Source organism: Eremothecium gossypii, chromosome IV, assembly GCF_000091025.4.
Source record: "Eremothecium gossypii ATCC 10895 chromosome IV, complete sequence".
Lineage (NCBI taxonomy): Eukaryota > Fungi > Ascomycota > Saccharomycetes > Saccharomycetales > Saccharomycetaceae > Eremothecium > Eremothecium gossypii.
The window spans coordinates 142036-159036 of NC_005785.6; the positions used below are offsets into that span (position 1 = coordinate 142036).

The following is a 17001-nucleotide window of genomic DNA, read 5'->3' on the forward strand; positions in this document are numbered from 1 at the left end:
TCACTAGACGAATAGTCTTGAATAATTTTATATAATGTAGTAGTTATCTGTAGATATTGATGACGCCTGAGTTATCGCCTGATATTAAAAGTGGTTCCGGTGTATCTTTCGCAATAGTGAAGCTGTTTATAATATCTGTGTGGAAATATACCCCCAAGCTGTGCATCGCTGCCGAGTCGCTGACGGATCTGATTGTGAGCCCTAGTGTCGATGACAACTGAGAACTGGAGAACGAAATATTCTGCTCTGAGTGTCCTACTACAATACAATTTTGTGCCTTGTTGCGAAAGTTCACCATAAGGATACTACCGGTTTCTCTATCGGCGATATAAACACGATGGCCGCTGACATGTATGGCACTGACAGTCGTACTAAAGGGGTCAATATGCACTGCTAAGTCTTCAATACCCTTCTCTACCGCAATGAAGTCGGTGGATAAGCATTTGGAATCTGCAGTAAGCACAACTTCACGGCACACGGCCTTTGATATATCCCACACGGAGACTAAAGAGCGGCGGGAGCCACCAACCAGTACTATATTGTTCTCTGCGCGTCGTGTGAGTGATGGATAAGGTTCTATATGGGTGATCGGGAAATTTTCTGCAAAAGTCCAGCTTTTGACCAGTACGCGGAATCGCGAATCCCAGAGGTCGAGAATCCCTTTCGATGTCCCGAGGATAAACCATGAAAGATCACTCGCAGCCGTGCAAGATAGAATAGCCCCATGGCGTTGGTTATTCTGCATTGTCGCAATCAATTCAGTCGTTCGGATATCGAGGAGGATTATCCGTGAATAATTAGTTGTGAAAAGGGCATATGGCTTAGAATCGCTCGCCGATAGCTGAATATTTGTAGCATATTCGTTCTCATCTTTCAAAGTATACTTCCTGATGACTTCAAAATGGGAGTATGCTTCCATGGAGTTACGCTCTTTAAAGCATACACGTAAGAATGAAACGCTGCCATCCCTGGTTGCTGCCGCGAATACGTCATAGTTTGGTAGAAATCTGAGATCAACAATCGAAGAGCCAAGGTCGTAATGAATAGGCGGATCATAAACCTCGCCATCTCTTAATTTTGTTAAGTCCCATAACTTTAGCACACCCTGGTCGGAAGCACTGATACAATAAGGCTTGTATTCGCTGGTAACTATTTTCACGATTGACGCTGGTCTGTTCTCTGTTAAATGAAAATGCAGTTTGCCCTTGAATGCTGTACCGCTGGATTGTCGTTTGGTACCGCTAGATTGATTGAAATACGGGCCAAATTCTCTGTAGCTTTTTAAGTACGGTTTAATGTTGACGTTACGCAGGTATTGTTTAATTGTTGAGACGTCACCATCATAGCTATTACTGATAACAAACTTCGACTCCTGGGCAGTTTTTCTAGGAGCATGAGCAAAGGAGATCGGATACTCACTGGTAGGTTCCAGTTGCACGTATACATTATCCAGGTTTGAGCGTATAGTTGGTGATGCTTTTTTGCTTAGGATTAAAGAACCATTAACACCAATTGATAGTGGTAAGTACCGGTGACTGTTCGTACCCAAAGTTGTAGAAAGTGAATCAGAAGAACATTTATTTTCAGTGTTCAGATGCGAATTTTCGACACGATTCTCATCTACAATATCCACATCGAAGAATATATTCCTCGGCATTATGAATGAATTAGAGAATGTAGAATGAGCCTTTCGCGTATCTAACTCGTCCTGTAGCTCAGGTTTCCTGGCAAGCATCTTGGAAACCCTAAAAACATAAGTTCGCAACGCAGCCAATTTCCACGTCTCGCTCTCATGAAGCCCAACTGCACGAAGTTTGTCAAGCCAGTTTTTATCTTCCGTAGTCAGCGGGATCTCCTTGTTGGACGGTAGAGAAACTGAGGCACTCGATACTTTCATACCACTATTAAAACCATAATTCTTTGCAGTGTAGTCTTTTGTAATAAACTCTATACTGTTATTACCAAATGAGTCAACACTCTTGCTGGGAACCTGTTTCCAGAAGAGCGTCTTGGTGGCACGTAGAGACCATGTGCATAGTAAGTTGTAGACATTTCTAGAGACCGGTTTCTTACAGCTCGCAAACATAGATTCCCAGGAAAATGTTACATCAAATTCGAAGTACGGACGAATTATTGGGTACAGAATGCAGTAAACCTCAGCTTTCGAAAGCTTAGATGACATTTCCAATATCAACAGCAATGAAAACTGTCTGATCCAGGCATTAGGATGGAGTAAAAGTACCGTAACAATCTCGGCGATTTCGTAGAAATATCTCCTCCTCATCATACCTACTTCACATAACCATTTCAAGCTTTGTAAAATATTGACTACCACAAGTTCTTCTGAGTCTGTTATCGTCTGAATTAGAAGCGGTAAAACATATTGTTCCAAAGTTATGGGCCCGAGTAAAATCACAATTCCTGTAATGGCTTGAACCAGTTTGATCCGCACAAGTGAGTTTTTATCATTCAAGTAAGTTATCAAATGGCTGAGTATGATGTCATTGGTCTTTTCTCTACCAAACAAGTTGCAGACAGGTAAAATGTTCTCCAGTAAAGCAAGTTTGACAGAGCTTTCAACATCAGTAAGTAAAGCCACAGTTATCTCTTCGAAATTTCTAACGAGACGGCGTCTAATTTTTCTGCTGTTGCTAACCTCAGTATTCGAAGGCGGTCGTAGGATCTGCGAAATCTCTTGAAACCTGACGGCAGAGTCAGCAATATTCCCAATGGAATCTGCCAGTATCATTCGAACATACGGATTATTTTTGCTACTTTGTAAAACCTGCTTCAACCTTGGCAAAATATAATCAACAAAAACGTTATCGTTTATGGATGTCAGTGTTGATACAATAGAAAGAATCTGCGTCAGGCTTTGTATTGCTAAACCCTGAACCGTGGGAGTCGTATCGAAAAACATGGCACAGACAAAAGGAAGAACTCGATCCAGTTTATTACCATCTGAAACGTATTGTGAGAGAGCCGTAATCAACTCCAAGCACTTAAGTTTATTACCAGACGAAACGAGGTTCCTCACAGCATGCAATAGAAAAGTGAGGAATAGTAGCGCCGACTCTTCTTGAAGTTGGGGGGAATCGGGTTTATACTGCTGTAGCTCCACCTCGCCTAAAACAGGCAATTTGACCCTTCCCGTGATGAGTTTTCGACTTTCCTGGTCGCGATTTCTAGAATGCACAACTGGATAGTGTAAAGATGAACATATCTTTGAATAGTCTTGGTAAACTTTAGTAACCATCCCATCAATATTATCCACCCTGTCGGCAAGCGTATCACTGGAACAAGTACTGTTGAGAGCAGAACTATGGCCATTTAGAACGGCTAGATCCCTGAAGTATTCATAGGTGAAAGTGTAAAAATAACTGGGGAAAAAGCTGTCGCGGTACTTTAACAAAATTTCAGGTACAGTGAGCCGCTTTTCGGGCCTCAGTTGAATCATATCGGATATTAGTGAACGAAGGTGTGTATTCTTAATGCTCGTGCTGATGATATCCTCTGCAGCGTGCTCGCCAGTTTTGTATTTAAACAATTCCGACAGATTGAATGTGGAATGTCCCTCGGAAAACATCTCCGCAATGCAACACCCAGCACTGAACACATCCATTTCCTTCGTTGGCCTCGTGTCGTTGTTGGAGTGCTTGTAAAGAGCAGAATTGAAGCGCTCCGGCGCTACATAACAACTCCGTCTCCCTGAAGTGTCAAAGTAAAACGAGAACTCGCCGGGGTTGTCGTCAGGCAGGTAGACCGGCTTGAAAAACGAAGAAACGTCCGTCACTATGAGCCACCCCCAGCTCGTCACAAGAATGTTCTCTGTCTTCAGGTCCCCGTGCGTCAGCCCTTTGGAATGCAAGTCCTCCAGAGCCTGTAAAAGCTGAAATGCAAGAAACTTCAGCTCAATCTCCTGCAGAAACGGCCGCGAGCTCAGTCTGTCGTACAGGTTCATCTTCAGGTGCTGCCTTATCAGGTACCCAGCCCTGTCTGTCTCGATGATCTTGCTGTAGTTCAGGACGTTCGGTAACTGCGCCAGTCGCAAGCTCTCGTTTCGAATCTGCTCGTACTGTTCCTGCAGCGAGTAGTTCTCCGTCGGCTTTATGAACACCTTGATGATTATCTCGCCATTCGGGTCCAGCGCCTTGCAGGTCTTCAGGAAGCGGCTTGAGTTCAGGTGTGTAACATAGTGCACGTCATCCAGAATGTCAATATATGAAGATAGCGCAATCGACGGTGACGTCTGCGCTAACAACGACAGCTGCGCACCCATGAACCGTGTCGGTGGCTAGTAGTTTTGCAGAGAAGGTGGATCTCGCAACCTTTTCTCTAAAGGCCTCACCTTATAAGGCTGACGGCCAAAAGGGGACGTTCAACATCAAAAGCTAGCAACGTTATTAATGATTTGGAAAACCATATTCGGCCATCAGTATATTAATGAAACCAATTATCAGTTATAAAAACCTTAGTATATATATATATATTTGAATGCCTATATATGGAACTTTTAAATGGGATAGATCTGTTGTGGGATAGGAAGCGATGGTACAACATCTTTGGTGGCGCACTCTTCCTGGAACTGCTTCACCTCTGCGTAGAGTACCTCGCGAAGGTTCGACATGGACTTGAATTCTGCTTCGTAGGAGAAGTTAAAGGGTCCGTGTGGACAGCAGGGCTCGTCGTTGACGTCGCGCACAGATTTGACAAAATCGTGCTCTATCGCCTCTTCCACGGTGAGTCTGCGGTCGGGATCCCAGTCTAGCAAGCGCTCGATGAGGTCGAGGGCATCTGGGCCGGCAAACGGATAGATCTCGGCCCAGGGGATCTTGGCATACTGTGGCTTGGGGGGGCAGAATATGTCGTATGCTCTGGAGGAGCCATATTTGATGATTGTGTCTCTGGAAGGAGTACCCAAGACCTTGACGATCTCCGAGATTTGGTGCATGGAGTCCTGACCCATGAATATGGGCTTCCTGCCGTAGAACTCCGCGAGGATGCAGCCTATGGCCCACATGTCTATGGATTTGTTATACCTTTTATGCGACAAGATCAATTCAGGAGCTCTATACCACCTGGTTGCAACATAGTTGGTGATATGGTTCGAGGTTTTTGTGTTAGTGAAAAGCGGCGAGATCCCCCGGGCTAAGCCGAAGTCACAGATCTTCAACTGGCCGGAAATGCTACATAATATATTGCCAGGCTTGAGGTCGCGGTGTATGACGTCTGCGCTGTGGATGTATTTCACGCCGCAGAGTATCTGGTAGGTGAAGTGCTTGATGTGAAATTCGGAGAATTGGACGTTGGAATGGATGACACGAGCCAAGTCGTAGTCTATTAATTCTTGATAGCAATAGAGCCCGTCGTACGGTTTTTCGTTGACGATCTCAAGGTTGATGAGCGACACGATATTCTTATGCCCTTTGAAGTAGTGCATGAATTTTAGCTCACGGATGGCACGTTTCAACAACACCTCCCGCTGGAATATGTTCGTGATTTTTTTAATAGCAATGCGAATGGGGTAGTTAGCGTTGAGGTTATCGATAGCTGAGACAACTGTTCCGTATGATCCCTTCCCCAACATCTGGAGCACTTCATAGTGGCCCGGGATGGAGAAGTTTGCCTTGGTGTATATGGTCCTAGGCGGATGCACCACTGATTTCTCTATTAAGTTCATGGGAGCTATTCCGTTCATTTCCTTGGCGGCTGTAGTTGTGCTAGTATTTTCACCATACGAGCTTAGCAAGCTTTTCAATTTCTGTGATGCACGACTGTAGGGTGGCTGAATGGGGGGGTTCTGTTGCAATAGTGGCATAGCGAAATATGTCTTGTAGCAGTGCTGAATGTCTTGGTTTCCTTATTGTTCGCTTAGAGTATGTAGTCGTGGATTGAACCACTTTGTGTTAGGAAAATACAGAGAACTGAAGATGCTCCATATACTGGGTGATTGGTATTTAGCTGACACTGACACTTGCGGAGTCGCTATTGTATATACGGAAAAACTGTCGATTATATAATACGTCAGCGCGCGACGAAATCGGATTACGGCAACGCGTGCGACGACAGGCGATGTTCACAAGACCGTATAGCAATGTGTCAATTTGTATAGCCTGTCCGTCGGCGTAAAGCTATTGTGGTCCAGCACGGTCTTGAGGTTCTCTTGTGCAATGTGCTCGACGTCTTCGTTGTAAAGCTCGCACGCTTCCAACGCTTCGCGGGGGGTGATAGTGCGACGCCCGTCTTTGAAGACGTAAGTGGTAATAGAAACAGCGCAGGGAAGCTCTACACCTGGCAGCATGAAGCGCGAGAGGACGTAGATCCACTTGTCGTCCCAGCACAAAACGCAACTGTCAATGGTGTAGCGTTGGAAGGGAGCAATTTCCTTCCGGAATCCAGTGAAGACATTTGCCACGGGCAGATAAGGCCACGCGCGTGCACGCAGAAACAGTTGCTGAAACACAGAAGTCATCAGGTCTGTGCGTGAGAAGTCCAGTTCCTCGAAGTAGGTTGCGTTGTTCTTGTGCAGATAGAAGTCACACTCAAACGGAGAACAGTACGTGTGGATTACACTGCGCCGGAAAGCACCGTGGTGGTCTTTCTTGAGCGCGCGCATGTTGGCAGTCGAGCCAGTCCGGCCGACGAGCACCTTAGGCAGAAGAAGGTTCTTGGTGAGATAATATGCGAAGCGCACGAAATACGCACCTGGAAGACTCTTGTACGAGCTCGCTAGGAAGAGTGCAAACAGAGTACGAGCTGCTGTCCACCAATGATTTGCCATCCCTATTATCTACTTGAATGCAGCGAATTTCGATGTATTTGAAGTACCGTCTAAGTGATCAGTAATCTGCATCTAGGGAACATTAAAATTCGGTAGAAATCAGATCAGTCCGATGGGCCCGACCAGTTGAAAAAGAAACGGCGAAACCGGCGTCCATACCTTTACCAAGGGATCGCAAGGGACTACAGTAAGACTGTGAATTATTGATCTACTACCGAACCCTGCATTCTGTGCCATGCTGCTGCGTGACTTAGGTGAAGTTTGCCACTTTTCAAACTTGGAGCGCAGATGTGACTTTCCAGTACAAAATAGAACTTCAGCAAGTGTATATTCCTAGAAAGACGGATAATATGCATATGCCAACGGCTATATCCATGCCAATCTGATGGCAGAGAACGCAATGTGCCACCAGCATGCGCCTTAAGGAAAGTCACGTGACAGTACTATTGGAAGAGCACGCGCCGTGCGTCCCAAAGAAAGGCTTCACCAGCTCCGCCAATCACCAGACTCGCCCTCGGAACTAGCTGGACTACACGAAGAAGATGACAGATACATCTGAACATGTGCTCACCGAGGAAGAGGAACGGCATCAGATTCTAAACTTCACCAAGTACGTACTTTCGCAACGGACAGGGAATTTTCCGGAGCTGAATCATACTGAGGATGGGACGGTCTTCCCCAGTATCCGCGGAGAGACGACCAACCGGGGCTACAAGCTGTACCAGGATGCCAAAGGAGTTTCGTGGCGTCGCCTGCGCGTGGACACTTTGGAGAAAAAGGTGTTCTACAGCGGCTCGGACCACAAGCTGCTCGCGCGCAAGCGGATGAAGTTTTCCACGACGCCGCAGTTTCACCGGAACGATGGGGATAATGATACTAGTGATACAGAGGAGTCGGACGACCCAGAGGACCTGCATGACCTTGTGGATGTGCGCAAAGTTTTGTCCCCCATCTCGTCGCTGGCGGATGTGGCGACTCACCCGGCGGTGTCGCGCACCTTTCAGTCAAAGGTTCTGCGGGACTTAGCGCTTGATATGATTTTAATGGTGGAAAAGGAGCAGGAATCTGTCATCAGCTATAGCAGGCTTCTTGAAGTATTTCTCGGGGACTTTCCGGACGCTCTTCACGAAGAACAGCTGGGCCTGCCCGGCTATGACCACAAGCTGAAGCTGCCGGAAGAAGACGGCGCAAGCCCGCCAATTGCTTATCAAAAGGAAGCACCTGACACCGCTGAAGATCTACACCAGCCTAAAGAAGAAAATACGGGATACAAGGCAGAGGAGGGGGAGGAACAAGAAGACCCATTCTTCGCGATACCGAAGCTGCATGGGATTCAGGAACTCTCACCACCAGCAAATGACACCGGCGCTACAGATCAATTGGAAACTACTCGACAGCTTGCTCAAATAGCATTGCAGCGGAATCAAGAGTTTATTAGGAATCTGCAAAAAATTCGGAATTGCATAGTGAAAACAAATCGTATTCGAGAACGGATTTTAGTTTGGGGAAAGGAGATGGCAGGAATTCCAGAAGATGATGTAACCGTTCCTAGCGCCTTGCATATAGTTAAGAGAGGATTAATAAGTGCTACGACGAACCACATGGATGAAGAGGCGGAGGAAGATGACATCGAGGAGGAATAAGGATATAGGTTACGAATAATTCGTTAAAAATATAAGCAACTTTGATTTATATCTTACATATAACATGTTCTGTACTATATTGCTACAGTAGCAGCATAGAAATATGTGCGGTCATAAGGGTATCGACTACCAGTCGTGCGAAGAATGCTTCAGCACTTCAACAAACGTTGGGTCTGAATTTACTGGGTTCCCGAACATTGGGTTAACGCAGTGTGAAACGATATTGTCAAAGAGGTGATCAATCAAGCCTTTCAGATCATCCCCTGTTTGCTTAAAATCTGGGAAAGCATTGACTTCAAGCAGCTTCACGTTGAGGTTTTCGTCCACCAGGAAATCGACGCCAAAGGTCTCAAAAGCGTTTGGCAACGGCTGGAAGTGCAAACGATTCAAGTTAACGGCTGCCAAAAACAGTTCCTTAGTAATATCATTTATTTGAGATTTTACCTTTTCCTTGTCTACGTCGGTCAGATCATCCAAAGAATCGAACTCTCTTACAGCATTTTCTGCTACACCAGAATCAGTCTGGAGACAAGTATTTGTCAAATGACAAGAAATACTCTGAATATCCGTGACTTCGTGGTTGGCTGCAGGTAAAACAAAGGGGGTTGGCGCGAAAAGCGCTAACATCCGGGAGTACACATACACCTGCAAATCGCCATTGCACACGATATAGCAGCGAATGTGAAACTTGCGATTGTCCATGCGCGGAAGAAGTAGTGGATTGGGCAAATACTCCTGTACAATGAAGTTCCGCAATTGTGAACTGACAACACGGGTAGACTCCTCGTCTTCAGTTTCCTCCTCCTCGAAGGAGTCAAAAATGGCCTGAAGATCATCAATGGTCTTGAAAATACGGATTCCCTGCCCCTTGTCCGCCATACTGGGTTTGAGGATCCACCACTTCGTCTCCTGCTCCAGCTCCTGACGCAGCTCCCAGTTTTCATCTAGGGCATCGTCTAGGAACTCAGCGTAGTCTATCTCGATGTTGAAAGACTCCAAGTACGCCCGCTTCAGAACGGATTCTGGCCTCTTCACAACGTAAGAGTGGATCGTATGCGAGAGGAAGTGCTTGCGAATCAGAGCCTTGCGGTATATATAAGCGTTCGCGTAGTAGTGTGAAGAGCTGAAAAGCTGATCGACATCAATTTGTTCGTAGTCGCCGTAGTGGAACACTTTGGAGTGCTGGCCGCTCTGAAGGTCCGGCAGTGCATCCATAATAGCCAGCTCGGGCAGATGGCGCTTGAGCGCCGCGGTCAATGGCCCGTATATGTAGTCCGTCGACGGGATCGTGATGGCGGCGCAGGTGCGATCGCGGTCCCCCATGATGGGCTCACCCAGTATCTCCTCGACAACCTGGAAGTTGGCCAGTAACGGTGTCACGCTGATGTGCCCCTCCTCGATCACCTTCCCGTCATACAACTCTCCCGAGGCGCTCAGCGCAGCCTCGCGCGCCTTAGCGAAGTTCGGGCTCCACTGGAACTCCAGCGCGACGGAGTCCTGCGCAGGTGCCTCGCCGTCTGCGCCCACTGCGCCGCCCACGGGCACCACACGCACGCCGGAGTACACCGAGCACCACTGGGTCGGAAAGATGCTCGTGTACAGAGTGCGCGCGCTGCGCAGGCCCTCCTTCAGCGGCACATTGATGCTGTACAGCTCCACGCGCGGGTCCCAGTGGCTGTACAGCCACTGGATCAGCTCCACAGACCGCTCGCTCGCGTCTCGGAACAGCGCGTCCGACACCACCGCCGCCCCGTCAAAGTACGCCCACGACAGCGCAATCGCTGGCACCTGGTTCGTGATCACCGCGTTCATCGCTGCACCCACCGTCCCGCTCGACGTGATGTACGCCGACGACGTGTTGCGTCCCACATTCGGGCCCGACACCACCAGGTCGAACTCCCCGTCCACCAGGTGGTTCAGCCCGATGTCCGCGCACGTCGCAGGCGTGCTGTTCTCCAGCAAGCACCACTCCACGTGCCCCGCCGGCACCTCCCGCTGCGCCGCCGCGCATCCCGCCAGCCGCGTCAGCCGGCTGCCGCGCAGCGGTACTGCGTGCGGCCCGTCGAACCCGTTGTCCCCGGCCTCCACCGCCGTGTAGATGAACGACGCCCGCGGGTTGGCGTTCGGAAAGTGCGCCTTGCCCACCCACGACCGCTGCCGGTCCGGCACGCAGATCGTCAGCTCCCAGCCCGTGTGCCGCGCCACGTGGTCCACAAAGTGCCGCACGTAGGGCGAGTACGCGTCGTGTGGCGGTCCGTCGTCGTTCGTCAGCAGCACTCGCATCTTGCTCTTCCGTCCTGCCCGCTCATCGTCCACGCTCCCCACATTTTCACCTCCTTCCTGGTGCCCGCCACCCGCAAATCCCCCATGTCGCTCTTCGTCAACCCGTACGGCGCCCAGGAGCTCAACCAGGCCCGCCTGGACGTCGCAGAGGTCCAGTTCGATGCCATGACCACCACCTTCAACACGCTGCTCGCGGCCTGCCGCGAGAAGTGCGTGCCCCACGACGGCTACGGCGAGCCCGACCTAACGCGTGCAGAGCTCTCGTGCGCAGACCGCTGCATCGCCAAGGCGCATGCCGCCAACCGCGCCATCGGCACGTACGTGCAGGCCCGCGGCCTGGCCCCCCACCGCGCGCTGCCGCACTACGCGGCCTTCGCCCCGCGCGACCGCTAGCCCGCCGCACCAGCCGGCGGCGGCGCCCGTTACCCGGCCGTGCACCGGCAGTTACCCGCTCGGCCGGTTACCCGCCTGCTGCAGCCGCGGTCGCTGCGTACGAGGCGAAAAATTTTCGCTGGCCCCCCGCGTGTGCCACGGCTTGCAGCCAGCTTCACTATATATGGTACAGGGAGAGGCGGCGTACTTTAGCTCTGTACTACTACATAGTAAGTGCACAGCAACACAGCACATAGTAAACAACTAAGTATGTGAAAAAAAAAATTCCGCGCGGACGCGCACGGGGCCGCGCCGGCTCTGCCGCGCACGTAAACAAACACCAAAACACAAGACGCACACGCACACAGTCGCGGGCCGCGCCCGCGCCGTCAGCAGGGCAGCACTAACACCTGGCAGCATCAATGGCCGCGGCAGCCACAACCAAGAAGAGAACGCAACGCAAGAAGAAGGACCCCAACGCGCCCAAGCGCGCGATGTCCGCGTACATGTTCTTCGCCAACGAGAACCGCGACATCGTGCGCGCGGAGAACCCGGGCATCTCGTTCGGGCAGGTGGGACGCGTGCTCGGCGAGAAGTGGAAGGCGCTCTCGGACGACGAGAAGCAGCCGTACGAGGCCAAGGCGGAGGCGGACAAGAAGCGCTACGAGTCTGAGAAGGAGCTGTACAACGCCACAAAGGCGGCGTGAGCGCGGAAAAGGGAATTGAGACAGCGGACCTCTTTGTGTTGCTAGGAGCTGCGCCGGCCCTGCCGGCGCCTATATACTATTATATCGATCTCACGTATACTGTCTCGTGTATCACTAAGCCAATATATGTCTTCATAACGCGGGCCGAAGCCACGTGATGGGGAACGCGTGAGTGCTGCGAAAAAAACGCGTGGCGGGAGTATAAATAGCGGGGCGCTGCGGCGGGCCCGCGGCCCCCCGGAGCACGCGCGATGCTAGAAGCTAAGTTTCAACAATCCTCGTTTTTCAAGAAGATCATCGACGGTCTGAAGGACTGCGTCCAGCTGGTGAACTTCAACTGCTCGGAGAAGGGCATCGCGGCGCAGGCGGTGGACGACTCGCGCGTGCTGCTGGTGTCGCTGGTGGTGACGCCGGAGGCGTTCGAGGAGTACCGGTCGGACCGCGCGGTGACGCTGGGCGTGGACCTCAACTCGCTGGGCAAGATCCTGCGCTGCGGGGCGAACGAGGACAGCCTGACGCTGGTGGCGGAGGACTCGCCAGACACGATGCTGGTGCTGTTCGAGGACACGAAGCGCGAGCGGATCAGCGAGTACTCCCTGAAGCTGATGGAGATCGACGCGGACTTTCTGGAGATCGACCAGATCGACTACGACACGACGGTGCACATGCCGTCCGCGGAGTTTGCGAAGATCATCCGCGACCTGAACCAGCTGAGCGACTCGCTGAACGTGGTCGTGACCAAGGAGACGATCAAGTTCATCTCAGAGGGCGACTTTGGCTCGGGCTCCGTCATCGTCAAGCCACGCACCGACGTCGAGCGCCCGGAGGACTCCGTCAAGGTTGAGCTCGAGAAGCCCGTGGACCTGACCTTCGGCTCCAAGTACCTGCTGGACATCATCAAGGCCGCCGCGCTCTCGGTCTCCATCACCATCAAGCTGTCGGCCGACACGCCCGCGCTGTTCCAGTTCAACCTCGACGGCGCCGGCCACCTGCAGTATTTCCTCGCCCCCAAGTTCAACGAGGAGGAATGACCAGTGTAATGTCTATGTAAATTATAAACTAGTCCGCGCGCGCGTCCAGAAACGTGCTCCGCATATAGCTGCGCGCCGTCAGCGGCAGGATCAGCTTGAATGCGTCGCCCTGGTTCAGGTAGTACCGGAACATCCGCTTCATCCGCACGAACCCCAGCGCCTCGTACAGGTGCAGCGCCGCCCCGTTGCTGCACTCCGTCTCCAGCATGATCTCGTCGCAGCCCTGCGCCGCCATCTGCTCGATCGCCAGCGTGATCAGCCGCTTCGCAATCCCGCGCCCGCGGTACGCGTCGTTCACCACCAGCATCGCGATGTACCCGCGCTGCCGCACCCCGCGGTGCGCCTCCGCCTTGCACACAATGCACCCCACGGGCTCCTCCGCCGTCGCCGCCTCCGTGTCGTACGCCAGGTACGCCAGCGACGGCCACTGGTTCAGAAAGTACCGGTACACATAGATGGAGTACGGCTCGCTCAGGTCACGGTCTATCAGTTTCTTGATCGTCGCAAACTGTAGGTCCGAGTTGATATCGAACGGCCTATACGTGATCATCTCGCCACTCGCTGCCGCCGTTCTTGCTCCGTTGTACCTCGTTTTTCGGCCTTTTAGCTTGCTGGCTATGCCGAAGCACTGCGCTATCTGTTCGCCGGCGCACAAGCGCGGTCGCGTTGCTGGTGTCAGCGTCAAGAGCACGTGCCGCGGTCTTCCGACAGCCACGGCCAGCGCGGATCACAGTAGCATATGGCTTGCTCAGCGCAGGCAGGCAGGCTGCATGGGTTCGCGGGTGAGGTATGGGCGCATCTCTTATGGAAGCATAATGACTTTATGGGCCAGTGAGTTGGACTCCTTTGGCAAGACACAAGCAGGCGGCGACAGGTGGCTAAGAGCAAGACGGACGTGCAGGTGCAGTAGAAGACGGAGAAGCCATGGGACATGTGGAAGGGAACTTGCAGCTGGTGAACGCGATCAGCGGGCGGAGTATCGGGACACATGTGCAGTACTTCATGACTATGGAGGACCTGAAGCGGTTTGTGATACAGCAGTGGCACATACCGGGGCCGGAGATCTTTATCCTGCAGCCGTATGGCGGGAAGTTTAAGCGGGGGCACTTCCAGGACATGGTGAGCGAGGCCAAGAAGGCGGTGGCGCGGGGGCGGGTGCGGGAGACCAGCGTGCTGTATGTGTTTGATCGGCGGCTGTTCGACGGCGGGGAGGAGGCGCTGGCGCAGGCTACGCGGCACGACAGCACGACACTGGTGCGGCCGCTTGTGTCGCCGCTGGAGGATGCTGAGGCGGAGGTGGGGGAGCGGGCGGCCGCGAGCCTGCTGACGACAAATCTGGGGTGGCTGAGCGCGCTGGAGATCGACGTGCGCTACTTTCACGCATGCATCGAGGGCTGGGTGCAGCAGCTGGCGAACATGAAGGAGTGCCTGTCGGTGCTGCTGCAGTACCTGGAGCTGTACTCGTTTGACATCGAGAAGCTGTATCACGCGAGCGCGGAGGCGGTGGACGGCGTGCGCCAGCGCTGCGCGTCAAACGACTGGCGGCAGAAGAACCAGGAGCTATTGGAGACGATCGATGCGGTCGCGTCGCGGGGCAAGCTTGTGCAGTTTGTCGACCTGGAGGAGATGTCAGAGGCCGAGGAGCGCCTGCGCGAGCTGGAACGCTTGCTCAGCAAGAAGCTTTCACTGTTCCGAGGCGCTCTGGACGAGAACCACGCGATCCGGCAGGAGATTGCGAACCACATCAAAGAGGTCGGGACGCGCTACCAAGACAATATCTCCAATTATGAGCTGGAAGCCCAGATTCTAGGAAACTTCAAGGACATGGTCAAAAAGGTCAAGGAGGACACCCGCACGATCCTTGACCTGGACACCACCAAGGTGTCCCCGGATCTGATGACCAGTGCTGTGTCGCTATTCAAAGAAATGAAGTCTACCGCGATTCCTGCGCTGTATACTGTTGGGCTTTCGCTGTTCACACAGGCATCCAAGTGCATGGAGACCAAGGCTTCCCTACAACGCGAAATGCTGGTTATTTTGGCGGACATAGCAGTCGCGCAGGTCAATATCGTGGATGCAAAGAACTCGTTGCTACAACAGGTGAACCAGGACATTTCAGCCTTGCATACCACAGAGCAGCAGCTGCTTAGGGTGTCGGAGTTACCAGTGGTGTATGGACTCTATTTGATTGAACTCTACCGCCGGCAACACTGGATTACAGGCCTTGATAGATATTACAGTGAACACACGAAGGAAATCCAGAGTGTACTACAGCGGGAATTGGTTTTCCGCGAAAAGTGGTCGTCCGACTTTAGCTCATATTCGGAGATCTTTCAATGGCAGGATGATAAGCCGCAGTTGGCAAAGTTATTTTCGAATGCTTCTCCATTGGAAGTTGGGCGACCTTGCATAGATATTGGTACTATCCAAACATACATTGAAATGCTAGCTAGGTGCGATGTAGCCGAAGATTCACAAACATTACTGAAGAAAACCCTCTCCGAAGTGTCTAGGTTCCAATTTATAGTGAAGAGTCCTCTTGCTGGTTCCGTTAGCAAAGATTCCACGGATAGTATGAATGAGGTAATTGAAGGCTATAAGAATAGGATCAACAAGTTGGAACTGCTCCTCCACAGTACGCAGTTTTCTAATACCAGTTCGTGGCCAACAGGCGTTCTTAACTCAAATTCCTTGAATGTGTTTCACAACAACATTGCCAGCATTAATGAAAAGCTGCTATTGAGCGACTATAAATCAAGGGATTCCATCATGAGTGGTAAGAGTAATGAGAAAGAGCTTCAATCTCAGCTTGTTGAACTACAGAAGCAGTTAGAGGAAGCGAAGAATGAAGCAAAAAGGGTACAGCAGCAACTTAAAACCACCAAGACACAGCTTTTGAATGGCGAGGACGAGAGAACAGCATATAAGGAAACGTTGTCGATTTTAAATGCTGAGTTATCCAAACTCATCTTGAATCAAGAAGAACAAAAGCAAGAACTGGTTATAGCAGCGAAAGATTTCCAAGAGAAACTAGATGTATCTATGCGCCAGGTTAATGATCTTTTGAAACAAGTGAATTTCTGGAAATCGAAGTGCGGTGACTTGGACAAAATTAAGCAGGACTTACTGGCCAACATGGCGACGAAAGAGACGGACTTCAACAATCGATGCACCGACTATGAACGTAATATAGTTGAACTTCAGCGTCAACTATCAGAAAAGTGCGACGCTACAAACGAACGCTCTGTCACTTCAACCTCTGCCGATGTACCTGGAGAAACCAAAGAATATATTGAGTCTCTCAAGGAAGTCAACCGTAGACTGGAAGAAGATATGTTTGCTGTTTTTGCGGGGAACATAGTGTTACTGGAGAACATCGGCCTGCTTCTTTCTAGAGGCCCTGACAACAAGTTACAGATTATACGCGTTAAAGGTTTAAGGAAAAACATAGATGATAGTATAATAAAGGACAGCAGCCCTGTAATAAATTCACATATGGTGAAGAGCACAGTTTTCCAGGATGTGAAGAACTTATTTGACGAGCTTCAACTGAGCCAAGGTGTTAACGACCAACTCCATTTTGTTAGTGAGCTGGAACGCTTTTATGAAGAGGATCTATTTCAAACTTCCGTGATCAAGAGGTTCACCGATGTAGAGAACCTGGCTAAGAAGCTCAGAAAGGAAAATAAGGCTAAAAAAAGCGTTATTGAAAGACACAATAAGGATAAGATTACTTTCAGAGACCTTAAAGTAGGTGATCTAGCCCTGTTTTTACCTACCAGAGGGGTAGCGGGCTCGCTCACGTCTTCGGTCGCGTCCTCATTGGCGTCATCTTTTTCGTCCGTGGATCTTTCAACACCGCCACCACCACTTCCTACTGCATCGCAGTCATTGATTAAGGTCACGCCGCATAAGCCGCATCGTAACAAATCCACCCCATGGGCAGTGTTCACAGCATCGGAACTAGGTGTTAGATACTTCCTAAAAGATTCCGAAGAGTTGGTAAAGGGGAAGGATTGGTTTGTCGGTAAAATCCAATCTATGGAAAAATATACAGTAAATGGAGATTCTCGCAATCCATTCAAACTACCTGAAGGTATGGTCTGGTATGAAGTGGTTGCTAGCTGTACCAAAGAATTGTAGACAATCCTTCGATTTACATACCCATAGCAATTTTTTAGTTT

General features: G+C 50.8%; 10 protein-coding genes across 10 annotated transcripts; 5 read left to right on the plus strand and 5 right to left on the minus strand.

The window, feature by feature from the left end:
• Positions 1-43: 43 nt before the first annotated feature.
• Positions 44-4279, minus strand: VPS15 (ubiquitin-binding serine/threonine protein kinase VPS15; the record flags this gene model as incomplete). The annotated part of the gene is made up of 1 exon (NM_209133.2): positions 44-4279. One exon carries the CDS (start codon positions 4277-4279, stop codon positions 44-46), a length of 4236 nt encoding a protein of 1411 aa, NP_983780.2.
• A 234-nt stretch (positions 4280-4513) lies between these two features.
• Positions 4514-5818, minus strand: SMK1 (mitogen-activated protein kinase SMK1; the record flags this gene model as incomplete). The annotated part of the gene is made up of 1 exon (NM_209134.1): positions 4514-5818. One exon carries the CDS (start codon positions 5816-5818, stop codon positions 4514-4516), a length of 1305 nt encoding a protein of 434 aa, NP_983781.1.
• A 258-nt stretch (positions 5819-6076) lies between these two features.
• On the minus strand, positions 6077-6781 carry AGOS_ADL314C (uncharacterized protein; the record flags this gene model as incomplete). The annotated part of the gene is made up of 1 exon (NM_209135.1): positions 6077-6781. One exon carries the CDS (start codon positions 6779-6781, stop codon positions 6077-6079), a length of 705 nt encoding a protein of 234 aa, NP_983782.1.
• A 542-nt stretch (positions 6782-7323) lies between these two features.
• RXT2 (Rxt2p) lies at positions 7324-8424 on the plus strand (the record flags this gene model as incomplete). Its single annotated transcript, NM_209136.1, has 1 exon — positions 7324-8424. One exon carries the CDS (start codon positions 7324-7326, stop codon positions 8422-8424), a length of 1101 nt encoding a protein of 366 aa, NP_983783.1.
• Positions 8425-8550: 126 nt separating this feature from the next.
• Positions 8551-10707, minus strand: PBY1 (putative tubulin tyrosine ligase; the record flags this gene model as incomplete). The annotated part of the gene is made up of 1 exon (NM_209137.2): positions 8551-10707. The coding sequence occupies one exon, from the start codon at positions 10705-10707 to the stop codon at positions 8551-8553; it is 2157 nt and encodes a 718-aa protein (NP_983784.2).
• Positions 10708-10791: 84 nt separating this feature from the next.
• On the plus strand, positions 10792-11100 carry TIM12 (Tim12p; the record flags this gene model as incomplete). Its single annotated transcript, NM_209138.2, has 1 exon — positions 10792-11100. The coding sequence occupies one exon, from the start codon at positions 10792-10794 to the stop codon at positions 11098-11100; it is 309 nt and encodes a 102-aa protein (NP_983785.2).
• A 237-nt stretch (positions 11101-11337) lies between these two features.
• On the plus strand, positions 11338-11786 carry AGOS_ADL310W (non-histone chromosomal protein 6; the record flags this gene model as incomplete). Its single annotated transcript, NM_209139.2, has 2 exons — positions 11338-11347; positions 11497-11786. One exon carries the CDS (start codon positions 11502-11504, stop codon positions 11784-11786), a length of 285 nt encoding a protein of 94 aa, NP_983786.1.
• A 251-nt stretch (positions 11787-12037) lies between these two features.
• POL30 (proliferating cell nuclear antigen) lies at positions 12038-12817 on the plus strand (the record flags this gene model as incomplete). The annotated part of the gene is made up of 1 exon (NM_209140.2): positions 12038-12817. One exon carries the CDS (start codon positions 12038-12040, stop codon positions 12815-12817), a length of 780 nt encoding a protein of 259 aa, NP_983787.2.
• A 28-nt stretch (positions 12818-12845) lies between these two features.
• On the minus strand, positions 12846-13367 carry MAK3 (peptide alpha-N-acetyltransferase MAK3; the record flags this gene model as incomplete). Its single annotated transcript, NM_209141.1, has 1 exon — positions 12846-13367. One exon carries the CDS (start codon positions 13365-13367, stop codon positions 12846-12848), a length of 522 nt encoding a protein of 173 aa, NP_983788.1.
• A 374-nt stretch (positions 13368-13741) lies between these two features.
• ATG11 (autophagy protein ATG11) lies at positions 13742-16960 on the plus strand (the record flags this gene model as incomplete). Its single annotated transcript, NM_209142.1, has 1 exon — positions 13742-16960. One exon carries the CDS (start codon positions 13742-13744, stop codon positions 16958-16960), a length of 3219 nt encoding a protein of 1072 aa, NP_983789.1.
• Positions 16961-17001: the final 41 nt, after the last annotated feature.